Below are 19,112 nucleotides of genomic sequence, written 5' to 3' on the forward strand. Positions count from 1 at the left end.
TGGTGCGATCCGAAAGAGTTTTATTAATGTCTTGAGCCTCATCCTTCTTGACCTTGGTGACCAAGGGTTAGTGGTGACTTCATGGTCAGCGTTAGGTTTGGAAGCGGAGCTTACTGGCTGGTGGTAATGGGCTTTCTTGGCCTTGGTGTGGTCTTTTTGAGGGAGGGCTAAAACTAGAAATCTCTCGATCTTGCCTCTAGCTAGCAATCCTGTCTTAAAAAAGATAAACAGCTTTGAAAGTGATTTAGAACTGCTTCTTCCTTCTGTTTCACTTGAAATCTTTTACCTTTTGCAAGTAGTCTCCTTGTTTAACTTGTTTTAAAAGGAGGGTGGTAGGCAAGGTATTGTTAGTTGCCGCACTGGAATACTTCACAGTGTGTCCTTTGTTTAATCTGCCACTTGCCCCTTGTTTCCTTCTTAACTGTCTTAGAGAAGGTGGCTTTGGTGATTTGGAGTCTTATTGCACCAAGTCCTAATTTTTCTCTCATGCCAAAGGAAACGTGTGACCTTTCTTACCCTAGTTAGTACACCTATGTACATGTGTTTTACCCTGTCAATAAGCTTTGTCATACCTACTCTCTCCTCGTCTGTTGTGAGAGTCACACAGTTTTCTTGCTGAGAGTTTGGAACCATTTCTCCCCCCCGTCATCTGATTTTCAAGACACACACGGTTCTACTTTCCTTTATCTGAAGGTTCTCAGCAACTTCTAGATTCCTGCTTTTTGGAAGATTCTTCTCTAAACAGAAGGCAAATGATCATTTGTTTTTTGTCGTCAAATGGTTCATTAAGTCAAGAGTTTAAAATACCCTCCACATAAACCAATTGTGTCCTACTTTTTTCTCCCTCTTTTTCATTTTCCATGGTCTTGCTAGTTTCTCTTCTTTAGAGTTTATAGTCTAATAATATCTGCAAATATTTGATTGTTCAGTATATGATTAAATGGTGTTATTGGCTATGCAGTCAATGTTTGATGCATTAATATTAATAAATAGAATAGTCAAAAGTGACTTATTTCAGATAGGCATATCACATTTATGTATTAAGTGGCTTGGTTGAAATTGATCCCATGTAATGCAGCATTGCTTTAAATAGAAATATAGTAAAATCATTGTAAAAGTAATTCAGGGAATATATGCTGCTGAAATAATTTCTCAATCTCTGGGTAGTTCAAGGATATGAGATGAATTTACATTTTTTCATTGTATCTTATTGAAATGAAATTTGGTTGGGATTATCTTATATTCCTTCACTAATTACCTTCATCTTTGTCTCTGTACCCTTTGGGAGGTGAGAGACTCCATAGTTCTTGTATTTCTGGACATTTTTAGAAATCTAATTTCTTTAAAAGAATCTTCATTCTTTAAAGACTCAGTCTTAACGTAACATGTTTAGTGGTTCTGCTGCTTGTAATAAGCACAGAGTTAATATACTGAGTTTAAGTGGTTTTAAATTGTGTGATACATTTTTTATTGGAAACACAACTTATGATATTTAAAAATACGTATAAAAGTCCACACCTTTCATTGAGAGATGTGGAAACAGGCTTCCAGGGCCTAAGTCACTGCTGGGTTCAGGGCATGAACTTGTAGATAGGGAGCTGCATTTGTACTCCAAATCATAGGACGCTTGGCAGAGCAGCTCTCAGGGAAACTATTGCTCAGTAAGAGGAGTTGGGGTGTGTGTGTGTGTGTTTATTGGGGAAGGGGTTTGTACGAAATTTGTAGCAGGCATATCAAAGATATTTTGATTACCATTTAAAATATTTATATATATGTATTACATAATCCCTACTCAGGTTGTGTTTCTAATATTATTACTATAAAATGTGAAAGTTTTTTTCAGTCCCCATTTGATAGTTTTCCCTAGAGCCACTGTTAACAGTTTATGTATCCTTTCAGTTGTTTTCTATGTATTTTTACATTGAATGTGGAATTATATAGTTTTATGTGGTTTACATAAATGACATTTTAAAACATATCCTGGAGATAACTTTTTGTCAGTTCACATAGTTATTTAATTCCTTTTAGCTGACTTGTAGTATTCAGAAGAATAGTGATAGAACCATTCTCTCAGGTCCTTGAGTTGCCAGCAGTGGTGTAGCAAACATCTTTGTGCTTGTGTATGTTTGTCTAGGATCCTTGATGCCTTGAAGTGGAATTGCTGGGTCAAAAAATATATTGGTTTTACATATAGATGGATACATTTAGATAGATCTTACCAGACCACCTTCTGAAAAGTGTGTGCTCACGTCAGTGCAGTATGAATGTACCCATTTTTCCCATTTCACAACCTACTTGATTCTCCAAGTATCTTAGATGTGAGTTTTTTTTTTAAGATTATAACTTGATATCTCATTGCTTAAGCACTTAGTACAGTTATTGGTTGTAAAAATCCTGCTTGAAATAAAATAGGACGAATACTAGGGAAATTGTTTATTAAGGGTCATCCCTCCTGTGTTCATTTGTGTGGGACATATTTTAACTTGTTTACAGCATTAGTCTTTGTTTAAAGATTATCACAGAAGAGAAATCTATCATGTCCTTCAAGTTATTTTGCTGTTATGTAAATTTTATAATCAGGAAATAACATTTGAAGAAAATGCCTCATTCTGAAATTTAACTTCCTTTTATTTGGCCTTTAGACTGTAAAAAAGACAAATTAGAATTCTCTTTAGATGATTGTTTACACACAGACAGCATTTATAATTTGCATAGTTGTCTAAGTTCTGCTTATATCGACTTCACAACGTGTTACCATGTATAAGCAGTGACTCCTGCTCTTCCTGTTGGGTGTTCCCTGCCTAGAGGTGGTGGCAGGATTAATGTTTTTGCTGGGCTGGCCTGCCATTCACAGCAGTGGAATCATGGCACATGGGGAAGAGTTGGGAAGACTCAGATTTAAACCTCAAAGAGATGTGACTTTTGAGCTAGTTGCTGAACCTTTGGGAGGTTCAGTTTTCTCTATGTGTAAAATAAGATTGACAGTTGCTATTATGGGGGTTTTTGTAAAGAGTGGAAATACTGTGTATTAAGTACCTGCACATAGAAGGTACTCAGAAGCGTGTATCTATTAACAGTCTTTTGACAACTGTTCTGCTCTAGAATGCTTTAGGAATCGATTTTAGGATGAGTTTTAGGGGGAAAAGGAAGTTTTTCTAATTTGCAACAGAGCCGCTTGGGCATTCCCAGTGAACTGGTGGAATAGTAATAATTGGAAACATTTGTGAGTGCTGGCCACTTTATAATTAAAATCAAACTTTCTGCCAAACTATTGTGTCTCCTAGTAAAGCAGTTTATTTTAGATGACGTTTTATTAGTCCTAAGTCTTGTTTAAAAAAGACTGCTTCTATTTATGGCAATATGGAGGATTAGAAATGCTTACTGATACAGTTCAACTAAATGTGCTAGATAATATATCACACACACTTATGCACATCTTTGTATTGTATGTTAAAATATATATAAATCTTAAAACACATGTAAATCTTTTAAATAAATAGCTGAGCTGGTGGCACAGTAAAGGAAATTTTATGAGGCTGGGATCAATTAATGTTATAGATTTGATGTGTGCCCTGAAAGCTCCTGGTAGCCTGGAGCCTGAGTTTTGATCAGCTCTGAACACGGGGCACAGGAGGTGAAGGCTGAGGCCAGAGTGCAGAAGGCCCGTGGATAATATAAGGGCTCTCAAAGGGTAACATCCGCTTAGGAGGAACTATCAAAAAGAATTCTTAACCACAGTACCACGCGCAAGCTCTTCGAAGGCCAGAATGTATACTATCTATGTGGCTTAAAGAAAAAAAAAATTAGAGGTTTCAAGTGGATTGGTAGTGAGTCCAGCAGAAGAGGACACATATTTCTGGAAGAATTCTTTTTAAACCAAGGCATCTAAGATTCCCCACACATGGAATCCCAAGAACATGAGCTCATAGTCTAATATAAATGAACATACAATCTATTCTGAGAGTCAGCAGATAAAACAAAGTACATAAAATCTCAAAGATTGCAGATATTACCCTATAGGTTATAAAATCAGTATATTTGCTGTATAGAAATAAGTAAGAAGAGACTGAGAATGTGATGTAGGATGAAGAGAATTAAAATTGACCAGGCAGATTTGCAAAACATCCAAAGAGATCTTCTATAAATGATACATATATTTATGTAAAATTTTTTAAATTAAAAAAAAAGATTAAGCAGAAAAGACACAGTGAAAGGGAAGGAAGCTAGACTGGAAGAGACCAAGATTAAAAATACAAAAGAAAGGTTAACAGATATGGAGGGATAAAATGAAAATGTCTTAACGTTGAATCAGAATCTCCGAAAAGGATAATAGGATGGAGGATATATAATATTCAAAGATATAATGACTGAGACCTGTCCAAAATTGGTGAAGTATACAAATCCTCAGACATAGGAAGCCAATGAATACTAAGCCAGATAAATAAAAGGAAATTGATACTAGAGACATAATAGTGAAACTACAGAATATTGAAGACTTTGAGGGTAGGGGAAGCAATGACAGAGAAAAGACAGATAACCCAGAAAGGAATGGCAGACAGATGGCTCATATTTTAACAGCAGAAGTAGAAGCCAGGAATCGTAGAACAGCATCCTCAAAGTGATGAGAAAAAAACCATCAACCTAGAATTCTATACTGAGAGTATCATCATTCAAGAATTTTTAAAAAAAGAAAAGAGGACACTAATGGACACATCTACAAAAGAGACTCACAGACATGATAATCTTATGGTTACTGGGGAAAGGGGGTAGGAAGAGATAAATTTGGGAGTTTGAGATTTGCAAATGTTGACCAATATATATAAAAATAGATTAAAAAAAACAAATTTCTTCTGTACAGCACAGGGAACTATATTCAGTATCTTGTAATAACCTTTAATGAACAAGAATATGAAACCGAATGTATGTATGTATATGCATGACTGGGATATTATGCTGTACACTAGAAGTAGACACATTGTAACTGACTATACTTCAGTAAGAAAAAAGAATCAATGCAAAATAAGGACATTTTCAAACTCAAAGAATAGCTAAAGATGTAACTGTTTTTCATATTTTAATTGTTTTGTGAGTTGGGAGGAGGAAAGGAAGAAAGTTGGGTGGTAGGGGACGAACAGTTAGATGATTAGAAGGTTATTTGTGAAACTTTTGTGAACATTTCTGTGATCATGGTCATGTTGGCTCCATGGGATTTGACAGTCTTGGAAACTGCTTTTTTATTAACTGTAGGCTTTTCAATGTAACTAATTGAAAATAGCCATAAAATATACAGAATTCTGCTCAAATTACCTGATTTAAAATAAGAATTTGTATTGATCTGCTCTCTACAGCCAAACAGTTGGTAAGGCTTAAAGTTATTTATTTATTTATTTGTGTTTGTTTTACATAGGTTAAACCCAGAATAGTTATCAAGTCTGATTACATAAATTCTGGTTAGCAAAAGTTAAGAGTATTCTCTTTCTTCAGAATGTATCTGGTTATAAAAAAAAAGACTATCATAATTCTTGGTAGACTCATCATCAATATATGCTTAGGAAATCTCTGCTTTCCTACCTCCTCTCAGTTGCCAAACACACCCACACGTGACTTTCTGGTATGTGTTTTTGGAGTCTTTCCTCCTCTCTGAATCACAGGGGAACCAAATTCCTTTTGAACCAAGCAGGGCATAGTAAATGAAATACTTAAGAAGATGTCCCTGTTGGTTTTGTTCTTAAGTACTATAAAATTAAGCTTTATAAGCATTCTGTCATTTTTAGGTGGGGAAGATGATACCTAGATGTTTATAAAATATAATATTGAAAGAGATGATTCATCTGGTTCAGGAGTATCTATCAGTGTACAATTTAAAAATTAATGTCAAACAAAAGCACTTAATCTGGTGGGAAATCTAAGGCAAGATGCACAAATATCACTGAAAAATAAATCTAAAAAATTTTAAAAAGTAGTCAACTTCTGAATGTTCCAAAGAAGATATTTATTGGTGTTATTCAGGGATAAACTCTTTTCAGAGGAAAATAAAACTTAAATCATGGTCATGTAAGTTTTAAAGTCAGGCCATTTGAGCCAGTTAGGGCTTGTCATGCATTACTTTAGAAATGCTTAGGTAAGTTTGCCCTCAATGAATCATTACCGATCCTGAAACTTTCAGTAAAGTGACACTGTAGAAATCAGACCTCAGACCCTCCTAAGACTTACTTTTTCATGTTCCTGTCCTAACTGTCCCCTACACACCCCTCTAATTTCTAAAGGTAAGGGGACAAAGCTCTGTACGCTGGGGAGGTAAGAAGATACATGAAATCAAAAATATTCTCGGTCTCTAGGAAAGAAGATTAATGTCTGTCTCCTTTCTCTTCTAGATTGTCCTTCTATTCGGGCCACTCTTCATTCTCCATGTACTGCATGCTGTTCGTGGCAGTAAGTATTTTGTGTCTGTCGATGGTGGGTTATGTCCCGCGTACACTCTGTGTTCAGCCTTTGTGTCCTCTCCTGTGTAGCCACTTCTGACATTCTCATTGGCTTCACTTCTCAGTCAGCTGGACCCCACTGCTGGCTGCAGTAAGTTCAGAGGAGGAATGGATGCCTGTGCTTTTGCCAAAGCCAGTTGCAATTGTTTAAAGCTACCTTTGTCCTTCATTTAGAGGAAGCACACAGGCAAATTGTATAGCAAGCTGCAAATTGGGAACCTTCCGGGTAATTAGGGAGCCTTTATTTTTAAAGCAGATTGTTTTCTGACAGTGGTAAAGGCCTAAACAATCAGCAAACCTGCACACCTGGGGCTAAGAATTAAGTGACGTGTGCCCTTACTTTGGGACAGATTTTCTGAAGAGTTTTTCTGGAACATATAATAGCTTCTGTGTAGGCTCAGCAGGTCACTGATCTGAGATACAGACCAAGGTGACTGCTACGCCTGGTACCTCACCCTGAGAGCCCAGGCCACAACTGCATGGTGTGGGTGCTGAGCAGCCTGGCATCCCCCTGGGGCCTGCTGGGTGAGGAGTTTGGATTATCTGAAGTGAAGGCTGTGGCTGTGGCTGTTGCTCCTATTTGAGCAGGTTTTATTTTCCTTCCACTTTCTGAAACATTTCCCAGACTGCTTTCCATGGGGCTAGAAAGGTTTCAACTCAGGAAGAGCCAATTGCTGCGTCAGGAGCTTGTCTGCAGTCTCCAGGTCCAGTTCTGACTGCACTCACGTTGTACAAAGTCAACTCTTCACTTTGTCAAAGAGAGGCTTGGCACCTGTATTTTGCATATCAAACTGGAGATGAATGTGTATCAAGAGTAACTAATGGAAGACTAGGCTTTAGGGCACGTACAAGCGATTTTTAAAGGTCAACTTAATTCTTTTGTTTTTTATACTGTCCTATTTTTCTGTATATATAAAATGATCAAAATTTGGTGGGAAGAGGGAGATCTGTACCCACCAGATCAGCTATAATTTTTGTCTTGATTTTCTTTATAAGTGGATTTTTCTGTAGTTGTGGTATATAAATTTGCTGTTTGGGACCCTGCCCACCCCCCCATCACATTAAGCACTGTGTGGTATTAAATCCATGATATGGATTAAAGAGTCATGATGTGTAAGATTAAGAGTAGCCTGCTGGGAGTTACTTGGTTTTATTTAGAATTTAAAATCAGATTTATCAGAATCTTGGTTTTATTTGGAAAACCAAATTCAAAAAGTTAAAAGAACATAAAATTTGGGGGGAGTGGGTACAGCTGAGTGGTAGAGCCCATGCTTAGCACGCACAAGTTCCTGGGTTCAATCCCCAGTACCTCCATTAAACAAACAAACAAAAGTTTGTGAAATGTAAAAATTGCAGATGTATTATATAAAATTCAGAACCACAACTTCAAAACCGTTCCAGAAGAGTTAATTTTTGGCTTCTTCAACATTTTTGGAAGTTGCAGGCTTTAATCGTATGTTAATTTAATTTTGTGAGGAAGCAACAGGGTACCAATTCAGCGGCATTTAGGGCTTCCTTTTTAAAATACTCACCCAAATGTTTCTGAAAATGTGCCATGGGAAATGTGACTTACTTGAAGGTAGTAACAACAAATACTATTCTAACATCCTCTGTTCATTTATCGTACTAGGAAAAGTTACCATTCTTTCAAAAGGACGCCACCATATTTTTTTCTTTTTAAATAGGACATGGGGACTAGGGGAGAAAGGGAATGCCGACAGTGGCTACAGCCATTAATATATTCTGAAAACTTTTTCCAAAGCATGAGTTTGTGACTGCACTGAATGGCTTTTGAATGTCTGTAGCCCCAGAACCAGACATCACCAGGGCAGCTTTTGTGGTTGGTTATTCACTCACCTGTGTGTCAGTATCTTTAAGTCCTTTATGAGAGACCTGAGAATCTGAGGTTTGGTTGCTATTAATGATGACTCACATTAACACTGCTCTAAGTTTTGACTCTTTCTTGTAGCCTCCATGAAGTAGGAGAGGGGGATGCCGGCTACCCTTTTACAGAGGGGGAAATAGAGGCCTTGGGAGAAGGCTGCTGAGGTCTGTAAGCTGTCAGGTGATGTCTTGTTGATCAGGCTCCCTTGCTTTGTTGCTTACCTGCTCTGAACTCCAGTCTAGTTATTTTGAAGAAGGTGAGGTGATGCAGATCTCTGAAAGTAAAATGGTGACATGTAACTTCAACCCATGGTTTTTAATTTCAAGTAATATTCTCAGATGTGTCATACTCCATGTCTTATTTCTTTTGCTCTTTGCTCCCTTGACCTTTCTTAAAACATCTGTATATTTGTTTAAATAGGAAGTTTTACTGAGCTCTTTTGTGGAATATGAAATTAATGTATAGAGGATGAAATTAATGTGTAGAGGGCTCAATGGCTTAGTCTGCTCTGTGGCCATCCAGGAGCAAATGAGGAGGCAAATAAGGGATATAAGCAGAGGGCAAATGACCTCAAGTGTAGCATTTGGGTCATTATGAGCCATTTAGATGTAAAGGTATAATAATAAAAAAATTAAGATAAATAGGTCTGTTATAGACCATGGCCTTTCTGGAGAAGCAGGCAGTTCAGAGCAGCCATGCAGTGCATTTCACTGACTAAGCAGTGGAAAGATTTACTTGATGTGGATGTAGGTTCCAGCTTTTATTACAGCCCCTGAACACACAGATGTCTCCTTGCTTTCCAGCTTTCACATTTATATACAACACTTAACCGCTGCTCCCCTCCCCCAGATTCCTTAGGCAATGACTCATCTTGTTCCCTTAGGCATCTTGGCATGAAGGGTAAGCCCCAGATTTGGGTGGAGATGTACAGTCATTTAAATCCTCTCTGAGGACAGTCTTTGGTAGCCAAAACTTCCCTGTCAAGAATTCCTGACACCCAGAAATTAACTTTTAGTTAAAAATGTCTCTTAAAGAAAATACCCAGACCATTGTTCTCCTCTGGCAGGTAGCCAAGCACTGCACACTTTACAGTGGCAGGAGTCAGACCTGTGAAAACCACCTTTGTGGGGGAACAGAGGGCAGAGCTGCTTTGCATTTAGCCACTTGATGTGCTTAGTGAACCCAAATTCCAAATTCACTCAATTATTCAGGAAAAGACGCATGGAATGAGACTGTCCTTTTTTCTGTACAGTAAGGAATATACCAGAACACTTCCCAGCACTGTCATATTGAGGCCAAAACCCCACATTGTTTATATCACTGCCTGTTACGACATTTCTGTGTAAATTACTACAGTGGGGCCCTAAGTAGTTTTCAGTGTCCGTGCTTCAGCTTGACTCCCCGCTCCAGTCACAAAATGCCTCGTATCTGGGCCTCCCCCCCCCCCCAAATTCTGTCTTACTCAGATGCTCTGATGCCACCTCCTTTTCTCAGGATTCGTATGATCCCTCATCTGGCATTGACCATACACTACCTAGCACTGTTGATACTTCATGAAGATGTTTCCCAAAGTGTGGATTAATGCTGAGCATTGGGAAATGGCCCATAAACTACATGAATCCTGCCTAATTTTAACGTGGGATTTGAGATTTAAATTTAGGAACTCTGTGACTCCTAAAGATGGTGACATTAAAGTCTAGAGAAGACAAAACTGAGGCCTGCCGTACAGTACTCTCTCCTGGCCAGGTCTCTCATCAAATGAAGGTGGAATAATCCGTTGGTTTACCTGGCTTGGTTTTAGAAGTGATGTTTCAAAATAAGTAGACCAAGGTATATTTCTGTGTTGAGCATACTGTTGTCAGTCTAGTTCAGGGGTTGGCAGATTTTTTCAGTCACAGGTCAGATAGTATTTAGGCTTTGTAAGCCAGATGCAATCTCAGTCTCACTGTCTTTTTTTCAAATAACCGTATAAAAATGTGAAAACGATCTGTTGACTCTAAATGAAAATGGGGGGGGAGCCCCCTTATCTTAAAATGAGTAGAGTACAGGTAGACCTCATTTTATTGTGCTTCATTTTATCACGCTTCACAGATAGTGTGTTTTTTGCAAATTGAAAGTTTGTGGTAACCCTGCACCAGGCAAATCTATCAGCACCATTTTTCCAACAGTGCTTGCTCACTTTGTGTCTGTCACATTTTGGTAATTCTCAAAATATTTCAGACTTTTTCATTATTATATTTATTATGGTGATCTGTGATCTTTTTGATATTACTGTTGCAAAAAGATTACAACTTGCTGAAGGCTCAGATGACTGTTAACATTTTTTAACAATAAAGTATTTTTAAATTAAGGTATGTACATTTTTTAAGACAAAATGCTATCGCCTACAGTATAGCATAAGCACAATTTGCATATGCACTAGGAAACCAGAAAATTCACGTGACTCTATTGCGATATTCACTTTATTGCAGTGATCGGGAACAGAACCTGCACTGTCTCCAACGTATGTCTGTATTAAGAGACTTCATAGCACTTTGTAGATGAGTGTTGCAAAGTCTGTCAGGAAAGGCAAAATAAAAATAAGACAGCTTCAAAAAATATCTTGTTCAACAATTAGATTTTAAAAATGGGATTGTACAACTAGATCCTTAAATGGAAGCTGAATGTTTGTTCAGAAGTTTTATGAAAAAAAAGTTATGTCCTACCCTTTGGTGATAGTAAAACAAGGGAAGAATGCCTAAGTACTGTCATAGACATTGAATTTCCTTATTTTTTTTAAAAAAAAGTAAATATAATTTTTATACTAAAGGAAAAATATGTACACATAATTTTTTCCCAACATGGCCCTGTGCAGTAAGTCCTGTTGATCTTGACCAGGTCTTCTCTGTGCACATAAAACTATCGTGAGGCGCTTCATGAAGTGATACACAAGTGTTAGGTTCTGTGTTTGGGCGAGGGCCTCTCTGCACTTGGCAGTGAAGCATTTCCTGCCAGCCTCGTGGAGCTTCTTCCTACAACCCTCCTCTCTGAGCTTGTGTATCTAGTTATTTTGAACAAATTGACTCCTTCTGTCCTTCTTGCCCAAAGGAATAAAAAAAAATTACCTTTATGAACCTCTAATAATATTTCAGCTAAGAAGCTTTTATTTCTTTAAAAGCATCAGGCATAGTGGCTTATTTTCAACCCGTTTTTGGTAGGTTTTACTTTGCTAGGAGAGCTTGGACACTTACCCTGCATTGAGCAGTAGGGTTTATGTGGGGCTTTCCTGACCAGAAGCCCTATCTGGAGGAGGTGGCTCAGTTTGCTCTTCTTGGAGGTAAAACAACCCCTGAAACCTCCCTTTTCACAGGGCCCAGTAGTGGTGCCTGGAGGATACTGGTTGAGCTGTAAGGCTAGTTCTCCAAACTAGTTTCTCTTTCTGAAACCGAGCTATGCTGTCAGTGGTTGTACCTGATTTGCTTGAGCTCATGGTTTGACTCGTTGGTCAGATTCAAGACAGGGAGGGACAGACAGGCCTCACTGCAGTTTCCTTTGAGGCCTTGAGGTTGTATTCCTTCTCCCTATCATGTCCTCCTGTGGTATCTGTCTACTCTGCCGCTTTTAATAGGTGAAAATGGGGGGAGGGAGGAGTGTAAAGGTTAGTGAAGCATATGCTGTATTTTCATTTTTCCTGTTAACTCTTCTTCATTCTCAGTTTGTCTCTTGCAAATGCAAGGCCTCCTGCGTTTTCCTGGATGTTATAGCAGGGCTGACACTAGTGACAGGCTCAGGGGTTCTTTTTATAAACATGATTGTCCTCTTAAACGTTTCAGAACAGTGCTCAAATTTGTGAGGGAGGTAGGCATACGAGGTCATCCTTTCTAATAAGCAAGCACTTTCTGGTTTGGGTACCTAACTGGGGATTCTCCCCCATCCACTCTGTCCTGGGCTAACTAACCCTTGTATTAATTCCCTTTGCTTCCCCTCTTGAAAACTCAGTTATCACTGCAAATCCACCTCAGTGTAAATCCCTAAATTAGACGCTCTTTTTTACCTGCAGCTTTACCTCAACCAAGAAATCTTCCACTGGTTGGTGACTGGGCTTCTGTTTGCCCTAGTTACAAAACCTGCCAGCTGCATTTGGAGCCCTTTGTTCCTTTTGCTTGCTGTCATGCACTGGGGCTTCATGAAGCCTGTACTAACATAGTGCGAAGCCTTTGCTTCTGGGGAGCACCTCAGTGAAGAGCTGCAGGTTACTGCTTCTGTTCTGCCTTTTCCACCCTGTCTTTTATTTCTAGTTGTGAACTTCCTACTTTGGAGCTTCTTGCTTCACCAGAAAGTTGGATGTTAGAATTGGAAGGGATCCAGAGGTTAGAATTTCTCATCAAGCAGTTACCCTACTCCCTCTACCCCCATCCCCCATCAAATACCCATTAGACAAGTCAGTGAACTAGGACAAAGTGAAGCGCGGTCAGAGAAGAATCTTATAACTAGCCTGGGACAGCAAGAGAGAGAGAGAGAGAGAGAGAGAGAGAGAGAGAGAGAGAGAGAGAGAGAGAGAGAGAGTCATATGATTTAGGGGCTCACATCCTTGTACTGTTTGTAGAAAAAAGTCATAGAAGTAAATCCCATGCCCCAGTTCTCTTGTCATTGTTCCTTCAGTGGACATTCAGTATGTTCGTTCTGATGTGAGATTTAATTTTTCTAACTTTTTCTCACTGTTTGAATGCAGGTATATAAAGTTTTCCTTCTCATTTGAAGCTTGCCTTTTAAAAAAGTAACTTTGTATCATTTGAGTCACAGAAATCCAAATTAAAAAGCAAAACAAAACAGGATTTTGGTTAAACATACAGAAGGCTGTTAATAGGCTTTTTGAAATCTTTTGGTTGTAAGCAGCTGACCTGCTAAGCCCTCCTAGAGGAGAGGATGGTCTAGAGGAAAGGCCCACGTGGGTAAGAACTAGCACACCACTTGGAACTGAGCTCCCTTTCTCCACGTGTCTCTTTGGCCACCTGGGTTTTTACAGTGTGGCTGCCATTCTGCTCCATTCTTTTCTGTTAAATACCTGTTCTCCTTGTCTAACCTTAGCTTTTGCTTCCTCTTTAGTTTGCAAGTAGCTGCATGTATCCATTAGGAGCCCTTTCCAAAACTTCTGAAAATAGAGACCCTCCTTCATACTTCAAGTATAAATCCCAGAGGGTAATACAGCCCAGCAGATCTCTGGGTCAGGCCTGTCATGTCACCTGCCCAGTGGCCTCAGAAAAGAAGGCAGGGCTGTGTGGTCTAAACAGAGCTACCCTTTCAGCTCTGTCCGTGGATGGGCAACATCCTCCAGAAAGGGAGTTTGAAAAGTCGTAGACACTGCCAGGGAGCCTGTCTGGTAGCATACACAGTATTGAATATGGAGTTCTGCTAAGTTCTTTTAAATCTTAAGAGAGAAGCAAGCAAGTACCTGACGCTGAATGAGTCTAGTACATACATGGTTAACATTTGCACGAGTGAGGAAGGGGAAGAGTGGAAGCTGCAAAAGGCAGGACCCTATAGAGCCTTACTATCAGCTCTGGCATTAAAGAATGAGCTGTATCCCTGCATCTGGTTCTAATTCACCAGTGCTGAGCAGCATGATACTCAGTTTCTCTGAGACAGGTTGGGAAAGGTGGAAGAATGGAGACTTCTTTATAAAGGAACATATATACATTCCTCTCCCCTCTCAAGGGACAAGGAATAAAACAAAAAATAAGAAATCCACAAAGTCAGAAGATGAAAAAGGAGATGGTAAGATTTTGGAAAGCAGTTAAAGTGAGTGGCAGAGGAAGCGAAATCTCTAGTGCCTCTAGAGGGTGGGAGATTTGTGCTGCAGAACCTGAGAACGGCTTAGGACATGGAGCCGCCAGAAAGACAGTGTTGTGTGCTTTGTTGGACCTGCTTATATAGGAGACTTCTGGCTGGCAACATGGGAGGGGAGTTATCATGGTCCAGAGTTAGGGCATGTCAGCTGTGGAACTCAGGTGACCCAAAGTTCAAGAAACTCAGTATGTTTACCCCCTTGGGGTCTACTGAAGTGGAAACGTCTTCACAGGGAAGAGCAGGGCTATAGGTGGTGCCCGGCTTTTGCAGAGCTGCATCAGATATCCTGGACCCGGGGAAACAGAGCAGGCAAATTGGAAGCACACTCAATTAGCCAGCCTCACCGAGTGCAGGATTGTTCTGTGACCACAGCCTGCACTCAAGCCACGGCCATCAGTCACGGGAGAACCCAGGGTGCAGAGTGGAGCATAAGGTTAGGTCTAATCACAATCGAGGAACCCCAGAACCCACTCAGGGAGAAATAATCTCTGGGTCCACAGACATGGGGGAACCATCTATATTTGGGTAGATGTCTAAGAACTAGCTACTTAGAGCAACAGAGGTTCCACCTAAAGCATACTGCAACTTACTTGATTACTGATCTGTAAGTGAATGCTGTTTTCCCAGGGATGTTGAGGAAGAGATTTGGGCAAAACAATACTTAACATAGGTCTGCAGGCTGCCTTGAGTCAAAGTCAGGGTTCTTTGAAAGGAAAATACTGTTAGAGGGATTTCAGAATCCTAAGTGAGGAAGGACCTTGAAGGTTCTCTCTCTGAGTTTCTTTTACGTTGGAAGTATAAAATAGGACTAGCTTTAAGTCCATTTTAGAGTTGTTTTTTATTGCTGTCCCCAGTAGGGATGGGTGCATTTCTCACTAAGATGTCTGCATTCATGTAAGTATTTGTAATTTCTAGGTATCTATTTTTATAGTCTGAATAACCAACCCATGCCTTTAACTGTTATCTAGAAAAGTAACTTAATAACCAGAATGGGGACAGCTAAACTTTTGGACAGTAATATACAAAACTTGGCTTCAGCCCCAGTCAAGGAACTATTCTCCTTAAAATGAATAAAAAGTTTCCAGTTAAAATGGAACTAATGAGGTGACTCTTATCTGGCATGGCTGTGCTATCTAACTGGCTTCAGCTGGCAGATGCCAACTTTGCTTCAACCAGCACCAGCTATCTTCCCAATTCCAGAATCTTGAGACAAGCCTCTTACTGTTTACTTTTTTATAGCTTCAGCAACAACAAACAGAAAAGAGGGAGAGTTCTGCAGAAAGCAGGAGCACTTCAGGCAGCTAATGAGTCCAACTCAGTTAAACAGCTGGTATGCTCTTTTAGAATTAGATGCTTATACTATAAAGTGCTTGATAAAATTGGACAACCTCTGAGTCTCTGCTGAGAACAGAACATACAGCAGTGCCCAAGGAACTGGGAATGGATTTGCACATCTATTTTAAGTAGACAGTGTCAATGGGCATAGCCACTAAATTGTTTTCTGAGGACTGCATTTAATTAAGTATATGTCATAAATTTTTGAACAGAATTTTTAAAATGAATGTTTAAAAGTGCATTCTTACTGGAAATTAGGGGAGAAAATTTTGTTTTAAGTGAGACCAGATTTACTGAAAGGAAACTGTTCCAAATCCCTTCCCCATTACAGTCTTTTGGAATGCACCCAAAGCCAAAGGCAGGCTGACACATGAAAGAGGAAATTCTCAGGTCTGATTAGTGCATAGAAAAGTCATAGAACTTAAAGGATACAAGTGCTATTGAAAGAGTAGACTCCTATGCTGGCCCAGGACTAAACTACAAACTGTATTACTTATTTAGGCAGATTATTGTATTTACTTACAAATACAGATTATTTGTTTAGTCTCAGTTGCTCTGTTAAATAATTTGAAGCTAGAGGAGCTCTCTAGGAAACTGGGTGAATTAAGCACTTAGTTCCAAGATAGGCTAGGCCGAAAACATAGTAGCCTGCCCCGGAGTAAGGGCAACCTGTGCTCAGAATGCTACTATCAATGCCAGCTGATCCCAGGATTCTGAACTAATGACAACAGTTGCCTTTGAAGCAGAATTATAACTCAGATAGGAAGGGGAGGGAGGAGCTGCCCCTGAAATCCAAGGAAGTCATAAACACAGAAATGCTTGCTTTGTTTACAGTTTGAAGAATTGTCTAGCTAGATAGATGGGTAATCAGTCCTTCTAAACACAGTTACTAGGGAAATTGTTTTTTTTTTTGGGGGGGGGATTAACTTTTAGGTGTTAATGAGTATAAGAATGCTTGCCTATAGCCCTATTCCATATATAATAAAAACATTTATTGATTATTAATATTTAATGACTATTAATCATTTAAAATATCAACCCTTTAGAGGTATGGTGATACTTAACATAGCCTCTAGTTGGTGTGTTAAATTTTTTTCTTTATTCTTATTTTTTCTATTAGCTTTATCTTCAAGCCAGGATGAAGGGAGACTGGGCAAGACTCTTACGCCCCACACTGCAATTTGGTCTTGTTGCTGTATCCATTTATGTGGGCCTTTCTCGAGTTTCTGATTACAAACACCACTGGAGTGATGTGTTGACTGGACTCATTCAAGGAGCTCTGGTTGCAGTATTAGTTGTAAGTACACTGGGCAGCAGCCTATGTCTTAATACTGATAAACACTTGGATAAGTAAGTAGGAAAAAATGTCCCAATGAGAAAACTATGCTAAGTAAGGCAGAGAATGTGGCTCAGTAATTGCCACTGGGTTAAGGACCCCAATGATACTAAAAGTCATTTTAGGATAGACAGCAAAGAAGAGGTAGGTTATGTACTCTTTGCAAAAGTTATAAAAAAAAAAAACTGAGTTTCTTTTTTAATTGTAAAAATCTCTAGCTATAAAGTTTTCTTTTTGGTATGAACTGAAAGAAAAAAACCCCTAATTTACATGGAGAATGACACTTTCATTAAGGGCTGGCAGAGTGAAGCTGTTTGTTTGCCCAATACATAATAAAGCAACTCTCAGAATGTCTTAAACAGAAATTCCTGTTAGCCCCTAATTTATTTGTAACCGTAACCTGAACCCTATAATGTGTATCCTTTTATTTTTGAAACCTGAATATGGTTTTTAAGCTTACTTAAAAGTGCTTGTCCCATTCTAAGTGTCTCCTGTTCTATATAGGCTGTATACGTGTCTGATTTCTTCAAGGAGAGAAATTCTCCTTTTAAAGAAAGAAAAGAGGAGGACTCTCACACAACTCTGCACGAAACACCAACGACAGGGAATCATTACCGGAACAGTCACCAACCTTAAAGGTGGTGGAGTGCCCGCAGAAGCTGGCCTGCTTTCTAAAGGAAAATGATGGCAACCAGAAAGCAAGAGGATGCGTCTTTCTTCCCGGTGTATAAACCTTTAAGGGACTGCTGCTGCTATACCTCTTGGATGCCCACTTTACCTGTGTGTATATAGTTAACATTTAACACAACGGTTATCTAATAGCTCAAGTTCATTAAAAACAATTTCAAGCCTTTCACTAAAACAATGCCCCACCTGTACATTTTTTATTAAAAAATGTAATGCTTATGTACAAATGTGTATGTAATATGCTTTCTTAGAATGATGCTTGACTTAAATATAATACATATTAAAATATGTGAGGACAACTGTCTTGAGATGGGAAAACCAAGTCAGTACTTGTAAACATTTGCTGTCAACTGTAATCAGACAGGTGGTGAACAATTTAAAATCCCACATTCCTTTAGCCGACTCTATAAGTAGAGGCTGGCAGCAAACACAATGTCTCTCTTGATTTTGGTGATTCCTATGAGAAAAGAAAACAATTCCTATGAGAAAAAAAACTTAAGACCACAAAGAACGTAATTCCCTCCACTAGGGTTTTAAAGACAGCACAACAATGCTGACATAACTGGTGAGAGGGCAGCCTGAAAAACGGAAAACCCTACTGGCCTGAAAGATACCTTAGAGTTCACAGCCATCTCTGAGAAGCGGGAAACTTAAAAACCAGGTTCCTGTTCTTAGGACTTTTGACTCTAAAGTACCTCATGTGTGGGGGCTTGGGGGATAGTAGGGTGGAGAGAAGGTAGGGGAAAGGGTGTCTAAAACTATTCAGAAAGACGTGGAAGGACTAAAGCTGTCAAAAGAAGTTAGTTGACCCAAAGGCATGAATTCTCAACCTACATTGGAAGGCTCTGTATTTCAGTTACCATGTGAAATTCTTTCTGGACTAAGGCAGGACAAATTTTATTTAGGAAGTTTACATAAATAAATTTAAGCCCAGAGTGATTAAATAGGTCTCCCTCTATTTATTGATGTGAAAATACAAACCAGTTTTTGCAAATCTCTTAGGAGACTAAGTTGGTAACAGAAATCACTAGGTTTGATTGCAAGCAACCAACTCAGAGCAAGAACATGGCTGCTGTTTTCTTTGATGTGTTTTTAAACTCAGTCCTTTTTTGTGGCCAACATTCAGGTGGATTGAAATTATTTGCAGGCATGTATGCTTCCATTATTACCACCTTGGTCTGGCTATCCTTTCTGGATCTGGTTTCCCGCTTCCATCTTGCTAATCTACAGACTTGCCCACAGTGCGCAGCAAGAACTGCCCTATAAAACTCAAGTCAGGGGACACCACACCTGTGCTCAAAACCTCTGGTCATTTCAGAGGGAAAAATTGGGGGCTACATGACATTTCTTTTCTTCCTCCAACTTCTACTCTTCTCCTTATTGCTCACTCTGCTGCAGCCACACTGGGCTTCTTGTTGCTGAAGTATATCAATTATGTACAAAGGGCCTAAATGCCACATTCTGAGTGGGGGCTGTTAGGCCATTGCATCCATCCTCCAATTCCCTGCGGTCTCTGTTTTTATTGCTATCTCATACATTTTAATTGCTGACTTGTTTAATG

The 19,112-nt window shown here is 39.2% G+C and overlaps 2 protein-coding genes across 4 annotated transcripts in view; one reads left to right on the forward strand and one right to left on the reverse strand.

Moving 5' to 3' along the window:
• The window catches only part of PLPP1 (phospholipid phosphatase 1), an 89,770-nt gene extending 71,992 nt beyond the window's left edge, over positions 1–17,778 (forward strand). For all 3 annotated transcript variants that reach the window (XM_072958675.1, XM_072958673.1, XM_072958674.1), the window contains 3 exons: positions 6,375–6,432; positions 16,649–16,825; positions 17,369–17,778. In XM_072958675.1, coding sequence (XP_072814776.1) covers positions 6,375–6,432; positions 16,649–16,825; positions 17,369–17,500 — 367 coding nt within the window. In that variant the 3' untranslated portion in view covers positions 17,501–17,778. The remainder of the gene's footprint in view (positions 1–6,374; positions 6,433–16,648; positions 16,826–17,368) is intronic.
• MTREX (Mtr4 exosome RNA helicase) overlaps positions 17,716–19,112 on the reverse strand; it is an 81,163-nt gene continuing 79,766 nt past the window's right edge. The window contains exon 27 of the mRNA XM_006205998.3: positions 17,716–18,008. Coding sequence (XP_006206060.1) covers positions 17,956–18,008 — 53 coding nt within the window. The 3' untranslated portion in view covers positions 17,716–17,955. The remainder of the gene's footprint in view (positions 18,009–19,112) is intronic.

This window comes from Vicugna pacos, chromosome 3, assembly GCF_048564905.1.
Source record: "Vicugna pacos chromosome 3, VicPac4, whole genome shotgun sequence".
NCBI lineage: Eukaryota > Metazoa > Chordata > Mammalia > Artiodactyla > Camelidae > Vicugna > Vicugna pacos.